Raw genomic sequence first — 27,743 nt, forward strand, 5'->3', positions numbered from 1 at the left:
GAAGAGAATGGTCCCGAAATAAGATGTTTAGCTCATATAAGAGCTGTGTATTAAACTCAACTTGACATGCCAGATTTACCTAGGTGAGTGGCATAGAAACACTCCCAAGTGACGGGCTTTTAATTATTTTTACAGAGTATGCTGTATTTAATTACTACTTACATTGTTATCAGAGCATATTATTTCCTCAGCAGCACCTCAACCTACACACTGAAGTCGCACAGGCATGTAACACCAGAATAATATTAAGACGAGACACCAGCACACAACATACAGAGCATCTCTAAGATCTGAAGGGCCTTTAAGAGAATGAGAAAAGCCATGAAAGTCACAGAATCACTAAGGATGGAAAATATCCCTGTGATCACCAAGACCAACAATCAGTCCATCTCCACCATGGCCACTAAACCACGTCCCTCGGTGCCACATCGACACAGTTCTTGAACACCTTCAGGGACGTTGACTCCACCACCTCCCTGGGGAGCCAGTGCCAGTGCCTCACCACTCTTGCTGAGAAGAAAGGTTTCCTAATATCCATCCCGAACCTCCCCTGGTGCAACTTGAAGCCATTACCTCTCATCCTACCACTATTTACCTGGGAGAAGATTGCTGCCCAACCCCCCCCCACACACCTTGCTACAAGATGCAGCACTTCAGAGATAGACAGTTCTACCTGCATCGCTTACTATAAAAATAAGCACACTTTTGACAACGTTCTTCATCGGGGAGGTCACTTTTATTTCAGGAAAGGAAGTTGAGCCTCAGAAAGGGGAAGACGCTAGCTCCAAGCCCCACAGCAAACTGGAGCAACACCAACGCGCGTTCCTAAGCAGAAGGAACCACCGCCTATAGCGGTGATCTAGATAGGCAACAGAAAAGGCAAAGCCGCGTTCTCAGCCCAGAGGGAGCCCAGCCTCACCACGACCTCCAGCAGCTGTCCCGCGCCACCACCCCGCGCCGCAGGCGGAGATCTTAACGCCGTAGAGAGACTTCCTGACCCGCTCTATAATTAAGTTAAGCCATGGGCACCCCGCGGCCACTCCACGGGCGGCCGCCGCCTCCCCGCACAGCCCCGAGAGGAGGCCGAAACCGCCGCGGGGGGCAGAAAGCAGCGGGCCCCCTCCTCCCCGCGCCCGCCCCCAAAAACTTTCCGGAAGGGCGGAGGCGTCGCGCAAAACTCCTACACCCTGTGGTCACCCGGGGAAGGACCCCCTCCGCCCCTACCTGCGCAGCCCAGGGGGGCTGGCGGGGCAGCGGGCCAACGGCCGGGGCACGGAGTCCACCGGCGAGGTCGGAGAAGAGCAAGGGAAAGCCGGCGAGGAGGGCGCAGAGCGCGGCGCTTACCATGGAGAGGGGCGAGAGCGGCGCGACGCCCGCGAACTGCCTGAGCGGGACGCACGGCGGGGCCGCGGCCGCCATTTAAAGGGGCAGGCACCGGCCGGGCCTCGGGGCGAGGACCCGGACGGGAGGCGGTTGCCAGGGGAGAGCGGCTCAGCGGGAGGCCGGGCCGGGGGTAGGGGCCGCCCGCCCGCGTCGGGGGGCTGCCTGGGTGGGCGGAGAGGGCCTGTGCTCCCCCCCCCCGCCCACACACGCACGGGTCGGGGTCAGCCTCACCGACGCTTTTAGGGAGCTTAGTGAGGGCTGCGCGGAGTTGGGGAATGTTTAGGAGCGTGGCCGGGGACTCTCCCGGCGGCGGATGCGGGTGGGCCGCGGCTGCCTCCTCTCCTGACTGCGGGAGGCCCCGGGGGCGACGGGCGGGGCCGGCCCCGCGCCCCGCTTTTGGGTAACGGCCAGAGCGGGGCTGTGCGTTAAACGGCCAACTCGCTCCAGGGGGACACCTACAGGGGGAGAGGGGTAGCTGGGGTGACAGAAATCCCCGTAGCGGACGTCGCCTCCCAGCCGTGGGCCCAGACAGGACGGCTGTAGTGCTGCCATCAGAGTCTCCGAAGTGTACAAGAAGGTGTAATAAAGAACGCATGGTTTATTTCTCTTTTGTTGCTTGCTTTCTTAATTTGGACACCCGAAACCCACGTTTTCCAAACTCTTCTCAACAGCAGCCAGGGGACCATCTTTCCTTTTCATCCAAAAGTAGAAATTCTCTCTTAATCCTACTGAGTTATCCCACGTGAGAAGCTTCACATTCAACTCATAGCTGCCAGCAGCACCGAGAGCACTTTGTATTCCCTTGTCTTAAGGCTGGCCAGCCTGACAGCTTTGCTCAGTCACATCCTATTTAAGGGTGGATTCACAGCAGAATTACTGTCACGGGATAAAATGAACATAAACAGCATTTGCAAAAACAACAGCAGAATGTCCACCACAACGCACTTAAGGAGTTTTTTTTTTTAGAAGCACGACACATACTTGAGTTTACATCAGATGGAGTCTGGAATCCCTTTGATCCAGCTGTATCTTCCCACGTCTTCTCTGCCATGCAGCTATGGTTGGTAGCTTCATCCCAATTGCTCTCTATCTGCCAAGTGCCTCTGACTTTGCTGACTGCTCAGTCCTCAAAATCTTGATAGCTTTTGACTCCACTTAACTCCTTGAACTCCGGCACTTAGGGCCATGTCCACTGCCCTGGGCTGCCCCTTCCATGCCCACCGCCCTCTGGTGCAGACCCTGTCCCTCACCCCCAGCTGCCCCTCCCCTGACACAGCTTCATGCCGTTCCCTCGGGTCCTGTCGCTGTCACACAGAGCAGAGCTCAGCGCTGCCCCTCTGCTCCCTGTGGGGAGCTGGAGCTGCCATGAGGCCTTACCTCAGCTCTTCTCTGGGCTGAGTGCAACCAGGGACCTCAGCTGCTCTCCATACATTTTGCCCTCCAGACCCTTCCACATCTTCATAGCCCCCCCTTGGACACTGTCTAATAGCTTTATGTCCTTCCCATTCTGTGGCATCGACATCTGCACTCAGTGCTCAAAGTGAGGCTGCACAGCACAGAGAAGAGTGGAACAATTCCTCCCCTTGCCTGGTTGGCAGTCCTGGGCCTGATGCACCTCAGGGTATGGTTGGCGCCCTGGGCTGCCAGGGCGTTCTGCTGACTCACATTCAATTTGCCATCAGCCAGCACTTTCTGCAGGTCTGCTCTCCAGCCTCTCACTCCCAATGCCTGTATATAGATCCAGGGTTGCCCCATCTCAGGTGCAAAATCCATCACTTACCATGTTAAACTTCATGTGGTTGATAATTGCCAAGCCCCCAAATTTGCCAAGATCTCTGTGAGGGAGTCAACAGCTCTTCCTGATTTACTATCATCCACAAACTTACTTAATATACCTTCGAGCCCTATATCCAAGCCACCAATGAAAACAAAGAGAACTGGCCCTAAAATTGAGCCTTTCAGAAGCACACCAGTGACTTGCCACCAGTCTGATATAACCCAGTTTGCTACTATAACCTTTTATGCCAAACCTGTCAGCTGGTTCTTCACCCACCACATTACGTTTTAGTCTAGCTATAGGCTGCACATTTGTTCAGAAGGATACTGTGAGAAACACAGTTCTTTACTGAAATAATCATCTAGTTCCGTTTGGCTAGCTAGCTGGGTAAACTTATCATAAAAGGAGATTAAGTTCATCAGTCAGGACTTTCCCATTGTCAACACATGTTGTCTGTGATCAATGGCTGCATTATCTTTCAGGTATTTTTCAATATCTCCCGGAATAATCGTCTACATAATTTTGCCAGGCACCAAAGTGAGACCAACCATTTTGTAAACACCAGGATTTTCTTTCTTGCCCTTCTTGAAAACTGTGACAACATTTACCAGCTTCTGGTTGATTGGAACCTCTCCAGATTCCCAAGACCACTGATCCTTTCTTGATATTTTCTTTGCTCTCTAGCACTTAGTCAATATTTCTTTCAGAAGAGTCTTGCAATCTAGCTTTCACTGTGTTCAGCTAAGTGCTGTGTTGTTCTGCACACAGTCCCAGCTCCCTTCTTTAAAAATATTATACTTCAGAAAAATTCCTTCCTAGTAATTCCAGATCTCCCCACTCTCCCAACCCATTTCAACCAGAGAAGAAATACTTGCTTCTGGGTTCTTCAGCCGTATCCCTCTAGATTCTCCCCTTTTTGTTGATACAGGTGTATCACATGAAAATTAGATATTTTTCCTCCTGATGTTGTTTGCTCAGCAAGTTTTTGCAAGTCAGATGCTGAATTTCTCAAAGCAGTTATTGTGGACCATCCACATGCAAGGATGCAAATCAAAGAATTTATCAGAATTATTCTCATGAAAGCCATAGCATTAAGATAGTTTTCCTCATAGTGTGGTAGGGTCTTTTAGTCACGTGTGGGTTGGTTGGTTTTTTTTTGGTTGTTGTTTGTTTTGTTTTTGTTTCTTTCATCATTTTTTGCTTCAAAATACTAAGAAAAGCAGTAATCCTAGTGCCTCTCGTAGCAGAAATGTGCAGTGTATGTGTTTTGATTGGTGTGGAACTGAGCTTTTAATGGATATTCAAGTACAATTCCATTATCTGAAGAGTCCTAAAGGTAAACAAAATCATTAGATGAGTGTACTTCTGAACAGGTGCACTGTGAGAGGTGTCAGCCAGCTAACTGGAGTGGCATATGCTCCATACAGCTGCAGTGCTGCTGGCCAGGCTGAGTGTTACAGGTGGGGCTCTGGGGCTGCTGGCACGCTTCCCACACAGTAGTTTTGTGTATTTACCTTTCTGCAAACTTAGATTTCCATTTCCAGAGAACAGTAGGTAGTTTTGGATGCAGATGGGCCAGTTGTTTTACCAGTATTCCCTTCCATCTGGTGGCATGGACAAGCTTTGCTTAGGGTTGAAATAATGAACGTTTCAATAGCAAGGATTTGTTCTGCACTGGGAATAAATAAATAAATAAATAATGCTTTGGATAATGTATTTTACCTGTGAGTATGTATGTAGCCACACAAATACTAAATTCCCATAACTTCCTTTCATGATGAATGAGGATGCTTATTTTTCAGCTGCTCAAAAAATCAATCCAATTGCTCTCTCTGCTCACCTCTGCTATGAAGGAGTTCAGCCAAAGAGAAATCTCCTTTTGAATATCTGAATATTCTGTATGCCCAAACTTCTGGTTAAATGATGTCAAAGCAATTAAAAAACGAACAAAAAGATCGTCTTCCCACTGCTCTCTGAGCATTTTCGGCATCTTTTCTAGGTCAGATGAGAACAGCCCCCAGGAAGTCATTGTTGTGACTTCAGACATGGCTCCCATCCAGGCAGCAGGCAGAGAGCTGTAGTAACTTTAGTAAGTGCGACATTCACTGGGCAGAATGCGAGGTCCTGTTGCAATAACATACACATATTTTTTTGCCCACACTACCCGTGCTGCTTTTTTGCCTACACTACTAACGAGATCATATATTTCAGCAGCTATGAGCCAGCACATTGGGAAGCCCTATGGATCTGCAGTGTCTTTGTTCCTTTTCTTCCTCCTAATGGGTGAGTACTAAAATGCCTTCCTTCATTAGAAGAAATATAGTTTATTCCTAGAGCTTAGGTTGGAAGGTTCTCCTTCTTTTTTTCAAAAAGTCACTCTCCTCTGAGGCTTCCCTCACGATGCAGGAAATCTATATCCAGTATTGGGCACTGCATTAAAACGTGGGTTTTTTTACACATATGTTGCTTTTTAGTTACTATGTGTTTGAATTTGACCCCCAGGATAGAATTCTTCCTGGAAATCTTTCCAGAAAGAGTAGGTTTGCCTGTCTTTTTCTAGAAGAAAGGTTTCATGCCATCGCTGTTAGAAGTTTTATTTCTATTTTTGGTTCTCTGATGTATTAGCAACCAGTTGTCTTCACAAGGTAGTTATTCACATACACTTGTGAAGATCAATCTTAGTGCACGGCAAAAGTCATATAAATTGAGATAAGCCATGAGCAGTCATTGATCGCTTAATCACAGACAACTGGGAACTGGCTAGAGCTTCTAAAGCACCCTTACAGTACCAGCAGAGTATGATGTTGAGCTCTAAGGCCAACAAAACCACCCAAAATATGGTCATTGTAGGACATGAGGATTTTTATGTGGTTTGGCAGTCCTATTTGCCCTCTTCTGTGTTTGTTGAGTGTGAACAAAGGAAAGGAGGCACGACAAGAGAGGTCATATTGTGTAGTGACTCCAGCCTCCATTTTGGTTCCTTGATGCTGTTGGCAGCTAGCAAATGAAGCTTGCGTGGCTGCTCTGGTGTACTCCAGGGGTCAAGGAGTAAGTCAGAGGTTTCAGGACTAGAAGAGAGAATAGGTATGTTTTAATCACTTCTTTTGTAATTGCACCTCCTCTTACCATGCTTTGTGTATTTTGCAGTTACAGCCAAGATATGGCCCTACATGGGAAAGTATGAACCTGTGGATTGCGTAAAGAGTAGGCTAGCAGATTAGCGAGTGCCCTGTTGTGCCTGGAAAATGTGGAGCACATTGTCACATTACAGGAAATTCCAGAGAGCTTTCACCCTTTTGGTTGAAAACTGGCCATGAACTAATGACTTTGTATTACAGTGACCTACTAGATCATCTGATCATTTTTCAAGGTCTTGACAGGATCATTCATGCCATAGGTACTCAGCCTAGCTTAAGTGCTTTCGCCAGAAAGCCTTGCATTCCTCTGCATGGGGGACTGGGCCTACAACCCACTTGACAGGAGACCCACACATCATTCTGCTAATGAAGCAACCAACTTAAAAAGAGCTTTGAAGCAGACTCAACAAGGCATTTGGCATTAGTATACTGCCAGATGCCACTACGATAAAGGCATTGTGTATTTAAATACCAGTGAACTAACATGTTCCTGATTTGCAACCTTATAAAAGAAAAACATGGAAGAAAGGTAGAAAAATAGAAGCTGTGCTGTGACCTTCCTATTGAACCTGCCCAGATCTGGGACTAAATGATAGAGCTTCCTCCTTTTGCATTTTGATTTTCTTAATTAAACTGTATGTTATGTGATATTTGTTGAATCAAAGGTGTGGGGTAACACAGATGACAAGGTCAGTTTTTTTCATAACAGGAAGCATAAATAAAATTCAAGATGAACAGAGGCAACATCAAAGTACATTGTTCCTGTACTGTTACGATCGCTTCAGCACTATCTCTGTGTCTAACTGGACAGGGAATATCTGGGCCTCAGATTACTCTGAATAGCTCCAGTGGGCTCATGGGTAAGATAACGTCTGGACATGAGGATAATATTTCATCCAGTCTTTTTAATAAGGAATACTTGTTTTAAGGAACTCAGAACTACATTAGTGTTGGGTTCCTGGTTCTCAGGCTACCACTTGCCACTGATCAGTGATAGAGTTAGTAGGCCAAAATTTCAATTTTGACTTAAAAGCATGAAGCACCATACATCTCTGAAGAGTTTTCTCAGTATGTCTATTTCTTTTACTTGCACAAGTTGCTCAGGCAAGTGTGCAAATGATACCCTCCTTTAGGATTATGCCCTCCTAGCACACCAGATCTGGCATGCTGCGAGGTGAGCCAGGCTGAGGCATCAGCTGGTCCCATCCCTTTTCCCCTTAGCTATTTGCAATGAACCTGAAACACTGGGAATATGGTTCAACTTAATTATTTGTGTTCCAACTACTCAGGAATTTGATGATGTAGTGCTTTCATCTCTCTTCTCTATTCATCTCTCTCTGTTGATCATACTTTGATCAACACCTGGAACTGAAACCCATTCCTGACCAAAGGGTGTTGGAAACTGTTACTGTCTCACAAAATCGCTGTTCCAGAAAATTGTCTTTCTTTTTTTTCTCTTCTGGGCCTTATGGTGTGGGGTTTGCTCACACTACATATTGCCTTATGTGGGCATCTCTTGTGAGCCATTCTAGGAGAGCGGAGACATTACGTGCGATGTTGCCACCAGATTTCTTAGCCAGCTTGTATTTTCTATATTTTTATATCAGTGAGTTAACTGTTGTCCAATAACTAAACTGTGAATGCTGTACATCATCCTTTTATAAGGCACATATTGTAACAAGGCCCTGACTTCTGACAGAATATGTCAGTCCTACTTTATGATTATACAAGTCATAAGTGACAATAACTACGAATACAACTGTAATTTCCTGCCCAAGCATGCCTGGAGGAGCCATTCAAGCAGTTCTCAAACCGACTATCAGTGGAGTTGGTTTTCCATTGCCTTGACACATTTGTCACTGAAGTACAGAGGCTGCTGTTATTGAGAAGCCCTAGCAGGTCCAGACAATAGCATTCCACATCATTTTTATGGCAGTGAACAACTCAAGATGTCAGGAAATCCAGACCTTCACCTGGAATGGTCTGCAGTCATCAAGAGGGCATTGACTTGTATAAAGAAAACAAAACAACAGAAAAAACTTTTTTTCCAAAAATTGGTTTGCATTTTTTCTTGGCTAATGCTGTTGGTTTATTTTTAAGAGTTTGTTTTCTCTTCTTTTTTTCCAGCTGGGATTTGAGACAGCAACTATTCCTCTCATCTTCTCAGTCCAGGCTTTGTTCCAGAAATGAGATCTACTTGCATTGCTCCTAGCAAAAGCCTGCTTGATACTATGATTAGCAGTTGTGTGAAAGAAGGCAGATTTAAATCTCTATTATGAGCATATCATTTATATTTTTATAACAAAGAGCAGCAGGATAAAGTGATCCCTTCACAGAGAATAGATGTCAGCCAGTGACAGAAGTCGTCTTAATTAAAAATATGATAAAATGTCAGTGTCTTCAGGTGTGCCTTCTATGTGTTTCAGGATGTTGGTTGTCAAAATGGAGTTGGCTATTTCATATAGTGAGTGTTTTCGCAACAGCTCAAAACTTGTATGTTGAAACTAACATGATGAAACTCACAGTAGCTCTAAGTTGTTGAAAAAATAGTTACAGAAAGCGGACTACCCAGGCAGAATGACTTAACTAACTTCCTGCTAAGCAAACAAATAATCAAGTGCTATCTTTGCACTTTCCTGCCCTATTTGTAAAATAGATATATAATACACTTCAGTCAGCACCTCTCACCACCAGCTTCCCTTGGCTCACCGGGTCATCTCTTCTCCTCCCTTTAATTCTCCCTCTGACATCAGGTTTCTATATTCTCATACAGGCACTTCAGCAAGGACTTTATTTTCACACTTGCTCAGGGCATGCTGACTTCTCAATTTTGACCTCTTTGAAAATCTTCTCTTCAAATTGGTTAAGCTTTGTCTTTAGGAATTACTGTGTTATAAAATCTTTGTGTCCTATGAGCAAAGCATAAAACCATTCTAGAAAAACTCATTCACACCAGTATTCTCAGTATCAATACCTGCAGCATACTAAGATGCCATCCCCAATGTTGCTGATAGATTTCCTCCTCTGGTCCCAAGATTTCCTATCTTAAAACTGGAAGTGCATGCCAAAACCCGTAAGAACTTCATGTTATGTTTTGGGATGCAGGCATTCAGACACACACACATTCACTGTACTTGTCAGAACAGAACTGCCTGTGTGTAACAGTACATACATTTCTTTCTGTGCCTGAAAAACAATTGAGATCCTGAGACTTTCAGGAGTGAAAAGTGGGAGGTTAAGATTCCAGGCTGAAGTGTGTCTGAACGAATTCTAACTTTCATCCAAAGCTATTGGACAATGACAATAATCCTCCCCAAGTATAGCAGGGAATGAGGGTCATTCATATCTGCACACATGAACATAATCTTAGCAGGAACCACGGAAAGAAAGCTATTGCCATGACAGTGACAACCTTCAGGTCCTAATTCCAGGAGCCATTCCTTGCCTTGGTCATGGGTCAGGAACAAACAGTTGTTATCCTATTGCCCTCAATCCTCTTCTTTCTTCTCTTTTCTGGTGCAGATGTTGGTGTTAGTGATGGAAACACAAGCAAAGAGAATGCAACCCTATCTCACAGGAGAACACAGGCTCCACTGTTGACAACACCTGAGCCATGGCAAGTTTTCCTGACTCAAACACCAGCCAAAGAAAAAGCCAAAGAGGGTGAAACTGTGGTCTTAAATTGTCACTTTAACAGCCCACGACATCCTTCCCTCACTGGCCTGACAGTGGGGTGGTACAAAGAAGATGAAAAGGGGAAGACTGACCTACTAGAAAACAACAAGACCATGTTGCCAAATAATTCTAGGGTTTTCCTGAGCGGAGACTTGTCCCAAGCGGTTGTTTCCCTGGTGATCCTCAATGTGACAACAAGTGATCATGGTATCTATTTCTGTAAGATTACATTTCCGGATGGGAAGGTGATGACAGGAGATGGGACAAAGCTGAGGATCAGGAGGGCTCTAGGTAATGTTTGATATTATTTGTGTATTCTGTTTTCTCCCTCTTCCTCCTCCAAAACTGGTCTACACACTTGCAGAAGGAGTGAAATTAATCTGCTTGGTTTCTAGAAGATATGGCCTAGTGTTATGGAATGTCCCCACATAGTTGCATTTCTCATTATTTTTGTCAGTCTAGCTAATTTTGATTGGCTTTCTCCTAGAAACAATCAGACAGGTATTATTGTAACAAGGATCATTTACAAGTAAAAAGGGAAGAAATAGTTCTGTCACTAAAATTAGTGAGTACTAAGAACTAAACTGTCAGAAAAGTTCTCTTGTATACACATCTCTGTTTGGCAGAACCCCTCCGAGTGGCTGGTATCAAGACATCACCTCAGGAAACAGCTCCCAGGTCTTTTGTTTTGACTATTTCTCTCCAACCCACTAATCTACATATTCATTCCTTAACTCTGGATGACATAAGTAATTCCACAGTGAAGCACAAGGATCACATTATATCAATTCTGTTTAACTTCAGTCCCATTAAAATCAAAGTATCTATAAAACTGCCATGCTGTATTTTCTTAGCATTACAAATATACAGTAGGTATATTAAGTATGGAGATAGCTTGTTTTGCCTTTATCAGTTGGAAATGTCAAAGCAGCTTTCCTTTCTATATAGGCTAAACACATTTCAGTCCCAACAAATCAAGACATCAAAAGGTTTATTATCTCATTATCTAACTAACAAAAAGTAGCATCTTCTGTGTTAAGAGCAAATCACGCAAGTGCCATTTTCCCACTATTTATTATTAAAGCTTCTAACTCACTGAGATTCACTAGGTCTTTGCCCTTCTGAGCCTGAATTCTTCCCTTACTAATTTTTACATAACTACTCAGCTTAAAACATGACTAACAAGGCAAGGTATGCACAGGGACCTGAAAATGTATCTTATGAGGTCTCCCACTGGCTTGATCTTATATTCTCCGTAGTGCATGCTACTATTGCAGTCTCTGCTCCCTGGCCAATGTAATTGTCTGTCTGTGTTCCCGAGAAGATGAAATGCATCATTTCTGCGCTACACCTAAATTAAGGGGACAAGAGAACATGAGAAATATAATTCACAAATAAATGAATTGTGCCACAAATCAAGACTGCCCCCCTATTTATCTAAAATGATAAGGAGAAATTAGATGACAATGTTAAATTCTCCATTACACGAAGCAAATGACATATATTTTGAAGTGAAGAAAGCAATAGTTCTACAGCACCATTGTCCATCCAAGGAAAAAAGTAGCCACAAAAATGAACTTCAACTGCAGGACACCTCTCTGTAGGTGGGTAGAGGGGCCTGGATTTTTACTGATGAGCTACAGCTTGCTCATTGGTGAGCAGCTGAATGTGCATCTATTCATCAAGGTAGCACAGAGTAGCAGCTTCTCCTGCAAATGGGTGAACAGATGTTTGGAAATCTGTCTACAAATTTCTTAAGCCCTGTGCAATAGGTTTCATTTTTGGTTATGAATGGTGACTGGGCATGCAGCTACAGTTATTGGTGGGTCTGTCTTAAGAATGTGCATGAAGACAGGGGTCATCAGAACAGCTAGATCTGTTCTGTACAGACTCTTGCTTCTTCTCAGTCTTGTCTGTGCAACTTGGTGGTAGGTGTCCCGAGTTAGACTAATTAAGTGCTGATTAAAACTGATGAAAGATTTCAGGATTTGTCTTGTAGTCAATACATTAGCAACACCATCTGATTTTTCTAGTGAAGGTTAAATGCAACTAGTTTGACATATATCATGAACGCCTGATTGTATTCTAACTGCAGATGGAACTGAAAGGCTTTAAATTATTCTTCTATTATCCTTCCTGGATGAGTCACCTGGCACAATGAGTACCACAGGGCAGTCACTTAAAATCTGATCAGATCAGTCTTTTGTGCCATTGCCCAGCCAGTTCCCTCTCTCTACAAATACAATCTTCCTCTAGCAGACTCTACACCACAGGGCAGGTGCTCCTCAAAGTACATTCCATAATCCTTGTCAAAGCCCACTGTAGTGTACTAACCTAAGCAAAGGCTCTTCCCAAATCATCCTTCAGTTTGAATAAATAACGAAGGTAGCATTCCAGTGTGCTTTTGTCTCCGAGAAAGTGGGATAATTCTATCGCTACCATGAAATAGTCCCAAAGAACAACAAATAAAAGAAAGGACTGTTGCACAGCTCTGCCCACCTTCTGATGTTGTTTCATAACAGTGCTTGACTGTTAAGGGAAACTGTCCTATCACTAATAGCAGCTTCCTACAAAGGAATGAAAAAAATCAACTTCACAGTGCGGTACGTTTCTCCTGTGTGGACGCCAACAATGTCATGTCAGGAAAGACATCCATGTAACCAATACCATAGCAAGTAGCTTCCCTATTGACATTACAGAAACCGTGCTAGCAACATTGCATGTACTTGCCTGAAAGACACCTTACATTGCTCTCTGCCTTTCTTTGTCCTCAGGCTTGTTTGGTATAGAAGAATCTATTGGAACAATCATTGGGGTTGTGGCAGCTGGTATCGGAGGCCTAGGAATTCTGATTATCATTTTAACACCACAGCTAAGGAGATGCATCCTCTGCATGAAACAAGGCTCTCACCAAGGTACGGAGCACAAAACAAAATCTGGCATCACTTGCTAGAAAGTTACTCATTTCCAAAGATGCCTTTTTAAACTTAGGTTGGAATTAGACATTTACTTACCACTATTCAGAGGTGACCTGGGGAGAAATTGGTGTACCCAAAAACTTACCTGTATTTTCCAGGTCTGTCATTTCGTCGAATAATATTAAGCTGACACCAAAGGCTAGATTTCAAAACAAGTTTAGTTCCCCTTTTGTGCAACCCAAGGTGTGGTCTGCATTTAAGAACGAGCTCAGCTCACTGGAAACTGTGCTAAACAGGGCTCTTGAAAAACTCATTTCTATTTTCTCTTTTCCCAGTGCTAAAAAATCTTATTCAACCTGCTGAAAGCTAACCAAACCAAGGCACAAAAGCCACGCAGAGCCGCGCTCGCTCTTCACTGGAGCGCTGCCGCCCTCTGGTGGCCATTGTAGAGGAGACGGGGGACACAGGCGCGGCCAGGAGATTTACTCCCTCTGACCCCAACCTTACCGAGCACAGCGTAGTCCTCTTCTGCCCACACAGCATCATCCCTTTGCAAAAACACTGAGCGAATGGAGTTCACAACACGCTACGTTGCCAGATTGCCTTGGGAGAGTTTGTTGTGCTGTACTAACGCGGTATCACTGTTCTCTTTTCTTCTTACTCAGCATAGCTTGATCTGCAGAGCTACAGGAAACACCAGAAGATGCAAAGGCTAAACACAAAGTAATTTGTGATGATCAGTAAGTCAAAAAGGAAGCTATAGATGTAATAAAAGCTTTTGCCTCAGTTGTCTTTGGCATTTTCGATATGTTTATTTTCCCACAGCATTGACAGCCACAGTGGCATATTCAACAGCCTCCTGCCATGAAGAGGAAAACAACCTTTTATAAGGAACTTGTATTGTTTTCTACTTGTGGCCTACTCAATCTGGCTACCTATCTCTTCATCTGGACACTGATGGGATAGCTCAGATCTTTCCCTACAATTACGTATTATCTCAAAAGTACTCCAAGTTTGCCAGCAGTACTTCAAAATGAGCAGAAGGAAGGCTTCCATATGCTAACACCTTCCCAGGGGCACCCCTGTTTACCTGCACAGAATGTGTGACTTCTGGGGTGTTCTCATCTCCCTGGGAAATTTCCTGTGTTGGTGCAGAGGCTCTTGTCCTGTTGGCTTGCTCCAGCCTACAGTTCTGCAACAAAGAGGCAAAGGACCACTTGAATGCTACCTCAGGCTGAAAAAAATGGGGTTTACTTTTATTCTTCCAGCAGGAAACACAGTGTTCATATATAAACCTTAAGAAAGATATGTAAGGTTTGCTTGGCATAAATAATGTTCTCTATAGCGTCAGTTTCCTGACATGACAGTAATTGGTCCCCAGGAGGTCAGTGGTGGGGGATTGTGCCTATAGCAGCAGAGCTGCACATCAGTGACTGAAGCATGCATGTTATGTGAGGAACATGCTCTTTTTCACAGTGTGGATGTTCCTCCTGGTAAAATCAGAAACCCATGCCGGCCTTGCACCAGAAATGTCCCATCATCACTCTGTGTACCTTTTCATAGAAAACCATAGAACCATAGAATCATTTTAGTTGGATGGGATCTTTAAATATCATCTAGTCCAACTCCCCTGCAATGAACAGGGACATCCACAGCTAAATCAGGTTGCTCAGTGCCCTGTCCAGTTTGACCTTGAAAGTCTCTAGGGACACAACCCATCATCCCACTGGGCAACCTGTTCTAGTGCTTCACTACTCTTACAATTAAAAAAAAAAAATACATTTTCCTTACATCCAGCTTAGGTCTCCCCTCTTTTAAACTCCTCTGAATTGTCCCCAGCCTTGTGAAGCAGGAACACAAGGGAGATGATGCTTATGTTAGCTCAGAAATACACGCAGACTCTGTAAGAAGGGATAGAGCTGCACCCAGAGCAAGAGCTCTGCTCTTCCTTTTGGTAGGAAGCAGCTCAGCCAGATCTCCTCTGAATGCCCATAATGAATACTCAGGATTCCTCCCTTTCTGTTGCTTCCACTTCACCTGCAGCTCCAGGAAAATTAAGCGGATCACTGTACTTCAACACTGGCACGTCATGGGTCTTCAAAACCATTTCTTTACACAGAGATTTTTTTTTTCCTCTCTCAATCTCTCTTTTTGTACTGTTTTGTTTCTTAATAAGTCCAGTAGAAGTCTCTACATATTTTCCAGTTTATGTGCAAATGTGTGGGAGCTGAAGGTCAGGTGCTGTGAAAGGACAAAACAAACAAACAAACAAACAAAAAAAACAAAAAACCATTTGGTGACAAGCAATGTGTTTTAACACATGTTTTTGGAAAGAAAGGAGGAGATTAGGAATTTGTTCTTCCCTTAGAAGAGGCATGTATTTAATCCTATTTTTCCTTCCCATAAATCATGGCCTGGCATAAATTCTCTCACACTATCATTAGCTTTGGTAAAAGAGGTAAAATTTTATTCCAGTGTGTTCAGATTCAGAGGATTAGAAGAAAGTTCCTTAAAAAACTATTTTGACCCTTCATATTTGAAATGGCAGGTTGGATGAGTCTGTCCACATAGAAAGTCTGGCCAGAGGATGAACTGTGGGTTGTAAGGGGCTGTTCCCCAGCACTTTGCTGCTTCTTGGTCACACAGGCACACCATTTTTTCACATTGATCTGTCAGGTTATCTGCAAAAGAAAATGGATGAAGGATGAAAGATTCTGTATTGGATCAAGGGGATAAACAGTTGTAAGAGTGAGCAAGGTCTAATAGGGAATACAGGTCATGGGAGGAGACAGAGGAGCCAAGGAACTCAGCAGCAGGATTAGCTATCTGATTTCTTTGAGTCGAAATCTACAGAAGCTGATCCAAATCGTATATATGAAGCTATATATAATGTAGCCATACAACTGCATGAATAGGTAAGGACCGCATGGAACACAGAAGCAACTAGCTCAGGTGGATGCACTGCAAATAACTGATTTTCATTTAACAAATCCCATCCCACCTATAGGTATCTTAAAGCCATTAAGCTGACATTACCTAAAAGTACAGTGCCTTTTTTATTTGAAGCTGGTCCTATAGATTATCTAACACCCTCTAAAGCCTGCACTAGGCAAAGTTTAAAGTGCAATTTCATGCCAGTGTGCACAGGCTTTGCTCCAAAACTAATGAGTAGAAATCTTTCCAGATTTCACTGGACTTCACCAGATCAGTACTGTTTCTGATAAATGAGTCCCTACTTTTAAAGCTTTTCTGTGGAGAATCATGTCTCTACAGCTAAAGTGTTTTAATGATCCCGTTCACAAGGACTCAGCAGTAAGTCCATTCCTTAATTAGCTACCAGTACTGCCTGGGTTTCTCCCTGCACTCTGCTTCCCAAGGTCTTCCTGTGCTATGCCAATCACTGCCAGCCTAATGTCAGTATGAGAGCCTGGCTTGGTAGCCAGTTCTGAGAGCACAATGTGTTGGTTTTTTTTTGAGCAGACCCCACAGCTCAAAGCTTCTTTTTTTTGTATTCTGGATGTTTACCGTATCAAATTCACTTATGTGTGATGGCCAATCTGGTCTGAAATATATGGTTTTTCACCTTTTTTTTTTTTTTTTTTTTTTTTCCCCACAAGCAGAACTGCATAGCAGTAGCAAAAGACGGAGAGAAGTCCCAGGCAAAATGAGTTTCTGTTTAATATACCTGAAAATATCTCTGTTTAAGATACAGTGCCAAGCCACAGGCATTTAATTTCCTCTTGCATAGCATGGATAGTGAAAGCAATTCTGCTTGTAATTTCTCTGGATATCATTCCTCTAGTTCAAGTGAATGTGCCTCAGAATCTAACACTTCATCTGTTTTGTCTGAATTGGATAAAATGTCATACCTTCACACCTCAGTGAAACCTGCTGTAGCCTGGGTTAGGAAATGTCCCTTCAGAGCACATTTCCATTGTTCCTCTCCATGGTGGATGTAAGAGAAAGTGAAGCTTGTTGATTATTCAGGGAGAACTGTTGCAGGTTGCTCGTGAGACCTTGCCTGGACATCAGTTAAGGAATATATGGCATTTGTTTAACTAATGCTTATGACGCAGGTTGGAACAAGTCCAGCCTTTTGGTTGGAACAAGTGCAGCCTTTTGGTTGGAACAAGTGCAGCCTTTGTTATGGGACAGCATTGCATGTCTCACGTGTTTGATGGTAAGCTTTACATCTGCAACCTGGATTGTTCCCTTACATCAAAAGTGAACAGTTGCATATTGAAATAGCTAGCAGAAAATATCAGTTAGTTAAAAAATACATAACTCAGAGGGAGAGCAGTTATGCCCAGCAAAATATTCCTTAGCCAGTACCTATTTTAATAGATGGTTCTTGAACTGGGAAAGGATCTACTGTGAACGTGTTGTGCCACACCCTCTGTCTGCTGGCAGATTTTCAGCTGCTTGGAGAGGCTGGGGATTGTACTAGAAGAATATGATCTTCTGGCAAGGTAGAATTAATTCAGTTTTCAAGCAAGTAGCTTTGATAGCATGGGGACAGGTTTTACTCTCACACATTCCTTTTCAAACTTTCGAAGAGCTATACAAAAGATTTTACTATCAGGGACTTTTGGAAGACTTCGAAATAGAAGTGACAAATTCTAAGACTCAGATCATCTGGTGTGTGTCAAAACAAACTGGTGTGTACTACTGATGGGCTGCTACTGTGCAATTCAAGACCTCCTTGACTGGTACCAGCTGTAGTGCTGTGCAAGCCTACACACACTGTATGTGCCTGTGGCACTTGAAATCACTCAACTCTGAAAGCCTCAAAATCCCCACCTCTAAGGCGCACAAATCTTTTGTGTCAGTCTGTGTTTCTGTGCAGGAAGGAGGGAACTGTGAGAGGGAGGGAACCAATACAGGCTACTGTGTCCTTACCGCACTGCACAGCATTCTGCTCGCACACCCACTGGTAGCGCTGTGCCTTTGGACTGCAGCCCTCTCTCTCTGCCTTGTCATAGCAGCAGTCATGCCTGTGGCAGCACCTTAGGGAGAACAAAAGGCAGAGTTTGGGCTTGGGCATTCTGCATGTTTTGCTCAAAGGAGTTTTCACGCACTGCAAGGCTACTCTACTCACCCACTGCTAATTACAGCTCTGTCAGTATGTCAACAAATGGAATGTTCTGGCATTTCTGTGAATGCTCACTTGGCTTGGGAGCATATTAATGCCATATTTGTCCCCATGACTACCATGTTTCTCCTTTCTTTAAGATTTTGCCTTCAGAAAAACAGGTGTGGCCAATCCCCAGCTCATGGTAATCTGCTTTACTGAAAGGAGCTGAAGCATTAGGATGAGGTGCGTGACCATGGCTCACCAGCTGAGGTTCAGATCATCTCAGAATCTGGTGTCAGGATGTTTTTCACCTTCCTTGGCATCAGTGTAGCAGCTGGCTACAAACTCATCATCCTCAGAGGTGGGATTCATAGCAGTTGACTTTACAACTGTAAGCATAAAGGGATACAAGGGACTGAGCTATGCTCCCTCCATGCATATCAAGAGTACAGTTTATATTATCATATTGCAGGGATCTAACATAGGTGAAAAACATCACATTTGAAAGTCCTCATTGCTTGTCACTGACCATAGAGAGGGCTGAAGGTGGCTAGCTCAGCTGTTCTCTGTACCACAGACTACTCAGAAAAAAAAAATTTGCTCTGTCAAGTGCTTCATAATACATAGGAAAATTTCATCCCATTTGAATTTTATTCCAGTAGTTTAGTGAAAAATTCAGCAACTGAAGAAGTTCTATGACGAGTAACAAGGTTTGTTTCAGTAAGAGTGCTAGGTCAAAGGCTGGAACCAAGGATGAGCCATCTCCTGTTTCCAGAAGCTGTCCCATGGGCACACTAAGGAGGAACCACTCTAATAACTGGGAAGTGTTGAAGCAGGCTGGTCTTAGGGGGAAACAAGGACAGGAAGGATTTTAGAGAAGCTAAGTCCTAGAGGCCAACCCTTCAAGACGTCAAGATGAGCTGGCCAAAAGAGAGCAGAGCTGCCTGTAGGTTACCAAATCCAGTTGAAAACCTTGCTTGTTACCTTCAAGGCCTGAAGCCAATGTACCTGAAAGCAGTGCGCTCTGGGGTCCACCATTATAACCCTCTGGAAAAATAGGAAAACAATCCTGCAAGAAGAATAAATCTCCCTGTGTAGAAAGTAGGCCTTCTCAAGGGAATCACTGAGAGCTGTCAGTAAAAGTTAGCTGATATCCCAGGAACTTCACAAACTTAATCACCCTTTACCTCAGAAGCATTTTGCCCTTTCAGAAACTGGATATGTGGGGTGGTGAGCTGTGTGAAGTGATAAAGCCAAGAAAAAAATTGAAGTGCAAAACAGAAAATCCACCACCAATACATATTCTAATAAAATCACTGCAACTAGATCAGGTAGATCATGAAAGAAACAAGAGTGCCAGGCCAGTCAGATCAAACTCAGCTTTTGTGTAAACCCTGTGCTTATATACACGCTGAATTTAGACTGCTCTGCTTTCCCTGCTGACTGGAAGGTTTAGAAGTTAAAGCAGCAATTTCATCCCACTGATGAGTCTGCAAACTAAATGATAATTTTTTTCTTCTTAGTTTGAAAAGACAAAATCAATATGATGATTTGACCGTGCTACTCACCTCACTGAAACCTAAAAATGTTAGTTACCAGCAGCAGACTAATATCTACCTCTGTGTGATCTCCTCAAAGAACTTCAGAATGGAAATCAGCCTTACTGAATATAAATATCTACAAGTTTTCCTGTGAAGAGTGAAGATTTCTGTAATTCAGCAGATGACCTTATTCAGCCCACAGAACCAGTTCTGTTGGGCATGATGGCAGTAACAGGGTGTGGTTCAGATCTCTGTTGGTCCAGCAGCGCCTCACTCCTGGTCTTGTCCCAAAGATGCTGAAAGTGAAAGGGCAAAGGAAAGAAAAATGCACCACCCTGTGGAAAGCATGAAAGTCTCAGCTTTCTTCAACCTGAGGGAATGGAATTGCTCTTCAGGAAGAGCCAGAAGGAATAAACAGGAAAAATAATTTACAGTGTGAGGTAGATCTTTGAGACAAGATCTTGTTGGAGGTGGAAGGTAGTCTATAAATCAGGCACAGACAACCAAAGGAGCGCAGCAGAGATGAGCCAGCTAGCTGTGAGAGCCAGCTGGACCTTAGCTCTCTTAATGAGGGTGAGGCAGTTACATGAATTCTGCAGGGCCACAGGAGCTGGGGCACAATTCTGCTTCCATGAACACTGTTTCCTCCTGCAGAGGGTGATACCAACACAAAGTGAGAAGACTAGCTCATGTGTTAGGTGCTTTGAAAAGGGTGTCAAGGTATGAAGAGTGAGGAAACCTATCATCCTTTTGCCATCTTCAGATGTCTGTTCTATCTGGAAATGCCTTTTCATGCACCTGGGTCAGAATGTGGTGTTGATAGCCTGCTAATGCTCAGTCAGACTAATGCAAACAATGCCAGCCAATAGTACGGCAGAGCACTGGTCAACAACTAAAAAAATTCAATACAACTGGGTTCACCTAGTTAACAAATAACTAATACATCACCCGGTGGGACCAGACAGCCCTAATGGCTACAGACAACTCTACTGGCCCCTGCAGTGAGCACAGCTGCCTTTAAGATAAGAATTTGTCCCATTCTGTTTGTCATGTAAACAGCTCAGCCATCCCCACGGTTCTTTAACTCAGAAACAGAGAGGAAGTCTCTGTGAGCTTGCCAGGACTTAGATGAGCCATGTATGCCACCCTGCCCCTCATGTCAATGATGCTTACAGGGAGATTCTGAACACTTTTAGGTCCTGCTCAGCAAAATGAAATCCCAAGCAGAAGGGTTGTCCATGCAGTGCACTAAATCCTATGCACCACGTTTCTAGGAGAAAAAAAAATAAGGCCACAAGTCCAGGGAAATGCAGACATTATGGCAGCACTCCTTTCAGTTGTGGTGTGGCAATGAAAGGAACAGAACTGGGAAGGAGAAACAAATCTACCAACATTATGGTAAAGAAATGTCATCATGACTTGAAGTGAAGAGACCATGGAACAAAAGGAAAAAAGGTAATTCCTGGCAACACAGCATCAAAGTCAGAGTGTGGAATAAACCTTATAAAACCATTACCCACTCAACAGCACCTTTTTTCCTCCATGAAAGAGGGATGCTGAAAAGCACTCTAGCCCTGTCTAGACAGACTGACCGAATTACTCACAAGCAAATCACTCCTAGGTTTATTACTGAGACTCTTAAAACAGACATGACAAGGAGGTGAGTCATTTCCAACAGTATGTGTCCTTCAAGGCCTGTAGCTTTGCCACTCCACATCTTTCTTCTCTAGAGTTGCAAATATGGAAAATAATGTGGTCACTGTAACTGGCATGGGATACTCAGCCACAATGATTTTTGCAATATCAGAAGATTCCTCTGGTGAACACAGACTGGAAACATTTATAACTAAATGTAGTATGTCATTCCTGATTCCTTCTAGCTAATAATCAAACTAAAAAATCTTTTTTGCTTTCACCAAGCATTACTGCTATGCAACAGTACTGAATGCTCTTAGAGTATCAAGCTTCCTAAATACCAAACTCTCTGATATTTAGAGGCATTTCCATGTGCAGTTACCATTTTCTGCCATTAGGATAAAATCCACATCCCATGGAAATCAAAGAGCAGCAGAAACATCCACCAATGAACACCTGATCAGATGTTGCTCTCTATTTTTCAGGAGTACTGAGCACCCAGAGTCACCTAAACCTGGTATCAGTGAATGTCTGTGGAAAACAGCTTCTAGGTGACTCCATTTGGGCCTTTAGAAAATGAAGTATTCAAATTAGTGAAGTCATGTTTTATTTTAAAGGGTTGATTTTAAGAGTCTTGATGAAAAGAGATTATAAAGGCAAACAGAAATGATGAACATGTTTACAGATAGAGCTATAGATGGTTATAAGCATATCAAGAGATACTATTAAACATTAACAGTAATCTCTATGCCTGAAACCTAGGACACATCATTGCCAGCTACTTGTTTTTTTAATAAGTCTTATGTTGACTATTTCATAGATAGTGCCTATAAATCAGAGATATGAAAAAATGGCTTTGGAAGGGAAACTTTCCCCTGCATTAATGAAGAAAGATGCATTAACTTAAATGGCTCCTTGCTCCTTTATGACCACAGAGGAGCTGGTCATTAGCCTGGGCATGGTCATCTTCTCTTCCTATTTTTTTTTTCCTTTCCTTCTTCTGTCCTGCCACTTCCAGAGCCAAATCTTAATTTGGTAGAAATATGTGATGTCTCCAGGAACTGGGCACCCTGGAAAGCTCAGCCAACTTCCTTTCCAGTGAGCTATACATTGCCTTCCCTTCTGAGAAAAGCTGTTTTAGTGTGTGGATAACACCTGGCTTGCTGACTGAAGATAAAAGCAGATAGACTTGTGTGCTCTGCCTTTGAGGTTTTAAACCAGATGAGATTGTACATAAAGGGCTCAGAGCACACAAAAGTCCATCACATTAAAGATTTACATGTATGCTAACTGCAAAGTACAAGAAGCCTTTTGTTGCAACATCTCATTGATTCTTGGAAATAAAAAGCACAGCATCTACCAAGGAAAAGGGGAAATTCTACCATGTTCTAGCCTGTTGTTTTTCTTGCTTGATTTGCTTTAAACAGTCAGGTGATGAAGACAACAGCTTTGATTACTCCTTGCAAAATTCTAGACCCCTCCAGGGGGTGACTAGTAATATTCCCATCACTGCCATTTTCAGGATGAGATGAAATGATCATCCAAACCTTTCAATCACTCCTCTCTCTTCAGACAGGGCTTGCTTTCTATGAATAAGAGGTATGATTTAATGAGCTCATATCCTGGTTTCTTCCTTGCCCTCCACCCACATAGTACAAGGTCTCAGGGAGCTCTGCCCTCATCCAGGAGGTGGCAAAGTCCTCATTCAAACAGCATATGGTACATGGATCCTCGCTCACAATTGGCAGATACTAAGTTTCCTCAGTAGTGAGCTCTTGGAGGCACAGGAGTACAGACAGGGAAGAATATGAAGATCTGCACTGCTTTTGGACACACAGTTGAGGTTCTTCTTACCAGTCTGTTTTATCTTTAGGCCAGCCTTGTCCTCCCAGTCCGCAGTAACATCCATAGCCAATATATGCCAAGGGAGACCGTCCTGTGCCACATGATATAGCGCCTGCCAATTCAATGATTCCTCGGGTGTGTAGTGAATGGGATTTTCCCAGAGCACCTTTCCAAACTGCAAAGACAGAACATGGTATCACACAAAGATTAAACATGTAATATGTTGATTTTCTTAAAACCTTTACAGAGAGATTTTTGGCCTTGACTAGTTATTTAGATGGATCCTTGACAATCTAACTATGCCATTATGTTCACCCTGCAAAGGGAACAAATACGCAAAGATACTCCACATAGGCAGCTCAGATCAAGCCAGACTTTCTTGCTCTGGTGCACCAGTGTGTGACTGTAGCTCAAGTGTACCTGGGGCTACCTTGCAATTTGAAGTTACATGCCCAGATTTGCACATTATAGAGTCTGAACTGTTCATCCTGGCTGGGGTTATGCAAGCTCCATGCAGAGTCAATTGGTTCACTGCACCTGCAGAGTTCCCAACCTAGCAGAGCATATTGGCTGAGCCAGGATCCCAGGTGCATTGTGAAGCAGCAGAGAGCCAGCACGCTGCCTGTCTGCACCCAGACGCCACAGAAAAAAATGAAGTTTCTCTGTTGCCCAACATGCCTTGTAATATTCATGCTTTTCCTACTATTCTGGGTATTTTAACTTGTTCTCCAGATCATACAGAGCTGGCAGTACTACTAATTCTCATACAGAAACAGCTACAAGTCCTCAGGCCTGCAAGGCTTACTTTGTCCAAAACAGAGAGCCTAAGGTAGCTAGGATGTGTGGATAATGGCCTTCTTGTGAGCATTTTGAAGTGCTAGTGACACGTACATCCGCTTCTGTTACTACACTCCACTTAAGTTGTAACACTAAGTTGGCTGCATGAATTTGGAAAAAAAGAAAAACAGGAAAAAACAAGAAGTTCTCTGTTGGTTAAGTTCAGACAGCCACCTAAGCTGATCTGGAGTTTTTTGAGTTACAGGTCTTTTAAATAATATCATGATTTCAAATGTTTAATTTAAAATTCTCTCTCTCTCAGTTGCAGAAACTGTTACAGAAGCCAAGAGTACCTGTTTCTAATACATAAATCACTTTGAAGCTTGATAGGCGCTTCGATGCTTATCACAGTAACAGTGGCAGCAAACAGCAGTGATTACCTCCTGGGCTCGCAGTGAAGTATTGAGTGTACTTTGGGCTCTACCAGCATGCACCACAAACCATCCCCACTAAGGCTGAGCTACTTACCCCTGGCACCAAACACCTTGGAGGGGCTGCCAGGCTCCCCAGCATTGGCCCCACTGCCCCTGGCTGTTGCATGGCCCAAGCAGAGGCTGGGGCTCTCAGTATCTCAGGGCCTGAGGGAGCTCACATCACAGAGCAGGGCTTTGTCCCTGAGCTTGACCTCTTCATAGTGCTGTGCAAACACAGCCTAATTAATCCCCTAAACCACCCAGCAACTCAATACTATTATTAAAACTGTTACTTTCCTTTTAAAACCCAGTCATCTAATCCCCTCTCTTGGGCCTCTCCCCTGTTGCGCTCCAGTGCGCTTCCTGGGCTTGATCCAAACCCCTCTGAAGGCAATGTGGGTTTGTCCCAGTTACTGTCAGTCTGTCCATTTGCTCTTCTCTGCTAATGGTGGGCTTGCAGCCCAGCTCCCAGTGTTTCTGTCATCATTTTACGCCAGCAGCTGTCTGCAGCCAGCACAGAAGGGAGCAAAGCCCCTGTCTCGGACCTTCACACAGCCTCCTTATGTTTCCAGTGCACTCCTCAGGGATTAAATGCACATTCCTGAAAAAGTAACAGCTCCCCTCACCTGAACACTACTTGAGTGTTCAGTTTTTGCACTAAAAACATATTAGACCCATGTTGTTTGAAAGTAAAGTGGCGACCTGTTTCCCTTGTCCAAACAGTGGATGCTTCACAGTCAGAGCAGGCTGCAGGTCTGCCGCAGGTTATGCTACTGGAACTGCTGAACTGCTCTAGATTTCAGGCAAAAATCACACTTCCACAACTTGCTTTAGCCTGAAGACCTAAAAATGTTCCAACAGAAACAGAAGCATCTTTGTAGGTGCTCAACGTCCTTCCTGAGAAGGAGCTTGGTTTATTTTTCAGACATTTTTCCTGACCTTTTAAGGCAGGACCACTGGACTTGGCCTGGAAACAGAGGCTGGTGTAAGGGTAACTCTGCCTCACCCAGAAGAAAGACCATTATTCTTTTGGAGATATCTCTGAGGATCAAGGAACTGTAATTACAGCACAGAGCTAGTTATGAAAGCAGAGAAAAAGACCCAGAGGGAACTGAGTCCAGAAGAAAGGCCTCAGGCTTTTCACTCCTTGAGAGTTTGACATAATTTTCAGGCAGCATCTGATGTTTCTGTTTTATCCTTTGAAAACTGGGTGGGCTTTCAGCTGGCAGCAAAATACTCTAGCTGATGGTTGGCCCTAGAAAGTACTTTTCACTATCCAAGTGTTCAGCTAATAACTGGAGCAAGAATCAAAACTGCATTTTCTACGCTGAGCAGCTAAGCCAATGTGTGGAATCCTTGAGAGAGTCCAAGTCTCCTCAGCAGCCTGAAATCAGCCACATCCCTCATTAAAGTATGGTCTATCATTAGCTATACAATGAATGGGGAACTTCAGCAGAGAGCATACCTGCAAGGAGACAAGTGGAGGTGGATCTGACAACTTAAACCTGCTATTTCCTTTTGAGACAAGCAGTCTTTGTTGCAGATTAAGGCAATGTTTTGGTTTTTATTTTAAAACAGTGCTACAGGTATAGCCCACCGAGGACAAGAAAGTAGACATAACAGTCTCAAAGGGAAGAAATTCTAGTTTGCCAAGCACAAGAAAGTATAAACAGTTGATCACAGATATGCCAAGAATGAGTGAGAAAGAAACAATTTAGCCACAAGTATGGCAAACATACAGTGATGTGTTAACGTCAAAAAGAATGGATGAGAAAGAGTCCTATAAATCACATTTTGGTTCTTTAAGGCGTATTTGCATATTAAAAAACGTATATGCCTATTGTTACATTGATGAGGTTAAAGCAGCTATTCCTTCCCAAATCTACAGTCTTCCACCCCATAATGCACATTCCCAGTGAAGTTGAAATACAGTAACCAATTAGATATTGTAAATAAAAACATTTTTGATTTTGTTTTTTTAAACAGTTATATATAAATAACTTGCTTTCATTCAAGATGTGTTTGCTTTGCAGAGGATCTCTGGGCACCTAATTCTGTGCAGAATTAAAATAGAGACCTTTGTGTGAATTCTGACTGTGTGTGCTTATGGGCATGAACCCCAAGAGGGATAGTATGGGTAGATAGATAGCATTTACTGTCACATTGCCATTGTGTGTAAGGTCCTTATTTTAGCAGAAGTCCATAGGTTTTCTTAAAGGACAGCCTGAACTTTGTATGAAAGGAAGGCCAGGTTGGATGGGCCCCTGGGCAGCCTGAGCTGGTGGGTGGCAGTCCTGCCCACAGCAGGGGCTTGGAACTGGATGGGATTTGAGGTCCTTTCCAACCGAACCACTAGGTGATTCTTGGAAAACTGCTCACTCCACAGATACTAGTATAAAAAGAAACACCAACACCAGCAACAAAAACTATCCTCAAAGTAAGCTGTCTGTATTTTTGAGTCACCAGCTACTGAAACCACCATGGAAACAAAACAGACACCCAGCTTGCTTACACAGTCCCTCACTATGAAAGTGAAGAGGGAAACAAAAACAAAAACAAAAACAGTGCTTTTTACTCAGCCAAATGGTATGGGTGAAGTAGGCACAGCTGGCGGCAAGGGGAGAAGCTGCCCAGGGAGGGGGCTGTGGGAGGCAAGGGATGGAGCACAGACATGGCACTCACCTGCGTGCAGCAGAAGTAGCAGCAGCAGCCGCCAGCCCATGGGCAGAGCTCCTCAGTACCGGTACGATGCTGTGCGCTGGTGTTCAGCAGCCCAGTACTGCCAAGCAAATGGAGGTGTGGGTGTGTTCAGCAGCTCTCTGCTTCCAGGGTTTTTATGTATATACATCTGCCTGTGTACGCCTGCAAGAGAAGAACACTCCCTCCTTCGACTTCCCTCAGTCTCAGCCCAGTCCCAGACCTCCCCAAAGGGCTCCCTGCTGTGCTGCTGAGGGTGAGGGCTGCCTCTGTGTGTGTGCTACCGGCTTTGGGAGGGGCTGGCATCCCCGAGGCAGCCTCAGCATTAAGCTGTGTTCCTTCTCTAAGCTGTTTGCTTGCAGACCCTGGTTAACCTCTGAGTGGCTTTGGAAACGGGAAGCTTACCACTGCCCAGCCTGTGGCTTGGGCTTTTCTGCTGCAGTGTCCACCTGGCAAGGATTCTCCCTTTTTATAGATCATTCTTTCGGGGTGTATATATAATTTTAAATATATATATATATATTTAAGACTGATTATTTTTTACATTTAAAAAAGAAGAGACAAACTATAAACATCTAACAGAAAAATAATCCTGTTAGATGCAAACATCTAATTATAAACTGACCAACACAGCTAATTCTGGGCTACTCCACAGGGAAAAATACCCACTATTGCTGCACCTATTACTGCACCTGACCAATATAAACTAATTTCCTGAACACTCCCCAGTATGTGGGTCCCAGCCACAGCCAGTGGTCCCTGGAGCTGGCATATACTGAGTTTATGCCAGTTTCTGCAGGCAGCCCAGCTG

At 43.8% G+C, this 27,743-nt stretch overlaps 3 protein-coding genes across 24 annotated transcripts in view; 1 reads left to right on the forward strand and 2 right to left on the reverse strand.

Moving 5' to 3' along the window:
* The window catches only part of GRAMD1C (GRAM domain containing 1C), a 51,753-nt gene extending 49,999 nt beyond the window's left edge, over nucleotides 1-1,754 (reverse strand). For 4 of the 10 annotated variants that reach the window (XM_040646343.2, XM_015295398.4, XM_025143671.3 and 1 more), the window contains exon 1: nucleotides 1,345-1,440. In XM_040646343.2, coding sequence (XP_040502277.1) covers nucleotides 1,345-1,419 — 75 coding nt within the window. In that variant the 5' untranslated portion in view covers nucleotides 1,420-1,440. Of the gene's footprint in view, nucleotides 1-162; nucleotides 1,083-1,224; nucleotides 1,441-1,614 lie in introns of those variants that run through there. The other 6 variants (XM_015295377.4, XM_015295373.4, XM_040646350.2 and 3 more) reach the window with 4 other exon arrangements.
* Nucleotides 1,755-5,195: 3,441 nt separating this feature from the next.
* LOC418355 (Ig lambda chain V-VI region EB4-like) lies at nucleotides 5,196-13,678 on the forward strand. Of its 13 annotated transcripts, none has more exons than XM_040646398.2 (6): nucleotides 5,196-5,249; nucleotides 5,372-5,443; nucleotides 9,820-10,263; nucleotides 10,599-10,650; nucleotides 12,747-12,887; nucleotides 13,561-13,678. In XM_040646398.2, exons 2-6 carry the CDS (start codon nucleotides 5,377-5,379, stop codon nucleotides 13,604-13,606), a joined length of 750 nt encoding a protein of 249 aa, XP_040502332.1. In that variant the 5' UTR covers nucleotides 5,196-5,249; nucleotides 5,372-5,376; the 3' UTR covers nucleotides 13,607-13,678. The 13 variants fall into 13 exon arrangements, with proteins under 13 accessions (XP_040502332.1, XP_040502329.1, XP_040502295.1 ...); XM_040646395.2 differs by having other exon boundaries at nucleotides 5,375-5,443; XM_040646361.2 differs by having other exon boundaries at nucleotides 5,196-5,443; nucleotides 13,226-13,678.
* Nucleotides 13,679-15,335: 1,657 nt separating this feature from the next.
* On the reverse strand, nucleotides 15,336-27,045 carry PLA2G10L (phospholipase A2 group X like). The gene is made up of 4 exons (XM_025143691.3): nucleotides 26,918-27,045; nucleotides 22,995-23,160; nucleotides 17,790-17,896; nucleotides 15,336-15,571 (listed from the first exon to the last, which is right to left on the reverse strand). The coding sequence occupies exons 1-4, from the start codon at nucleotides 26,955-26,957 to the stop codon at nucleotides 15,408-15,410; spliced, it is 477 nt and encodes a 158-aa protein (XP_024999459.1). The 5' UTR covers nucleotides 26,958-27,045; the 3' UTR covers nucleotides 15,336-15,407.
* Nucleotides 27,046-27,743: the final 698 nt, after the last annotated feature.

This window comes from Gallus gallus, chromosome 1 (genome assembly GCF_016699485.2).
Source record: "Gallus gallus isolate bGalGal1 chromosome 1, bGalGal1.mat.broiler.GRCg7b, whole genome shotgun sequence".
NCBI lineage: Eukaryota > Metazoa > Chordata > Aves > Galliformes > Phasianidae > Gallus > Gallus gallus.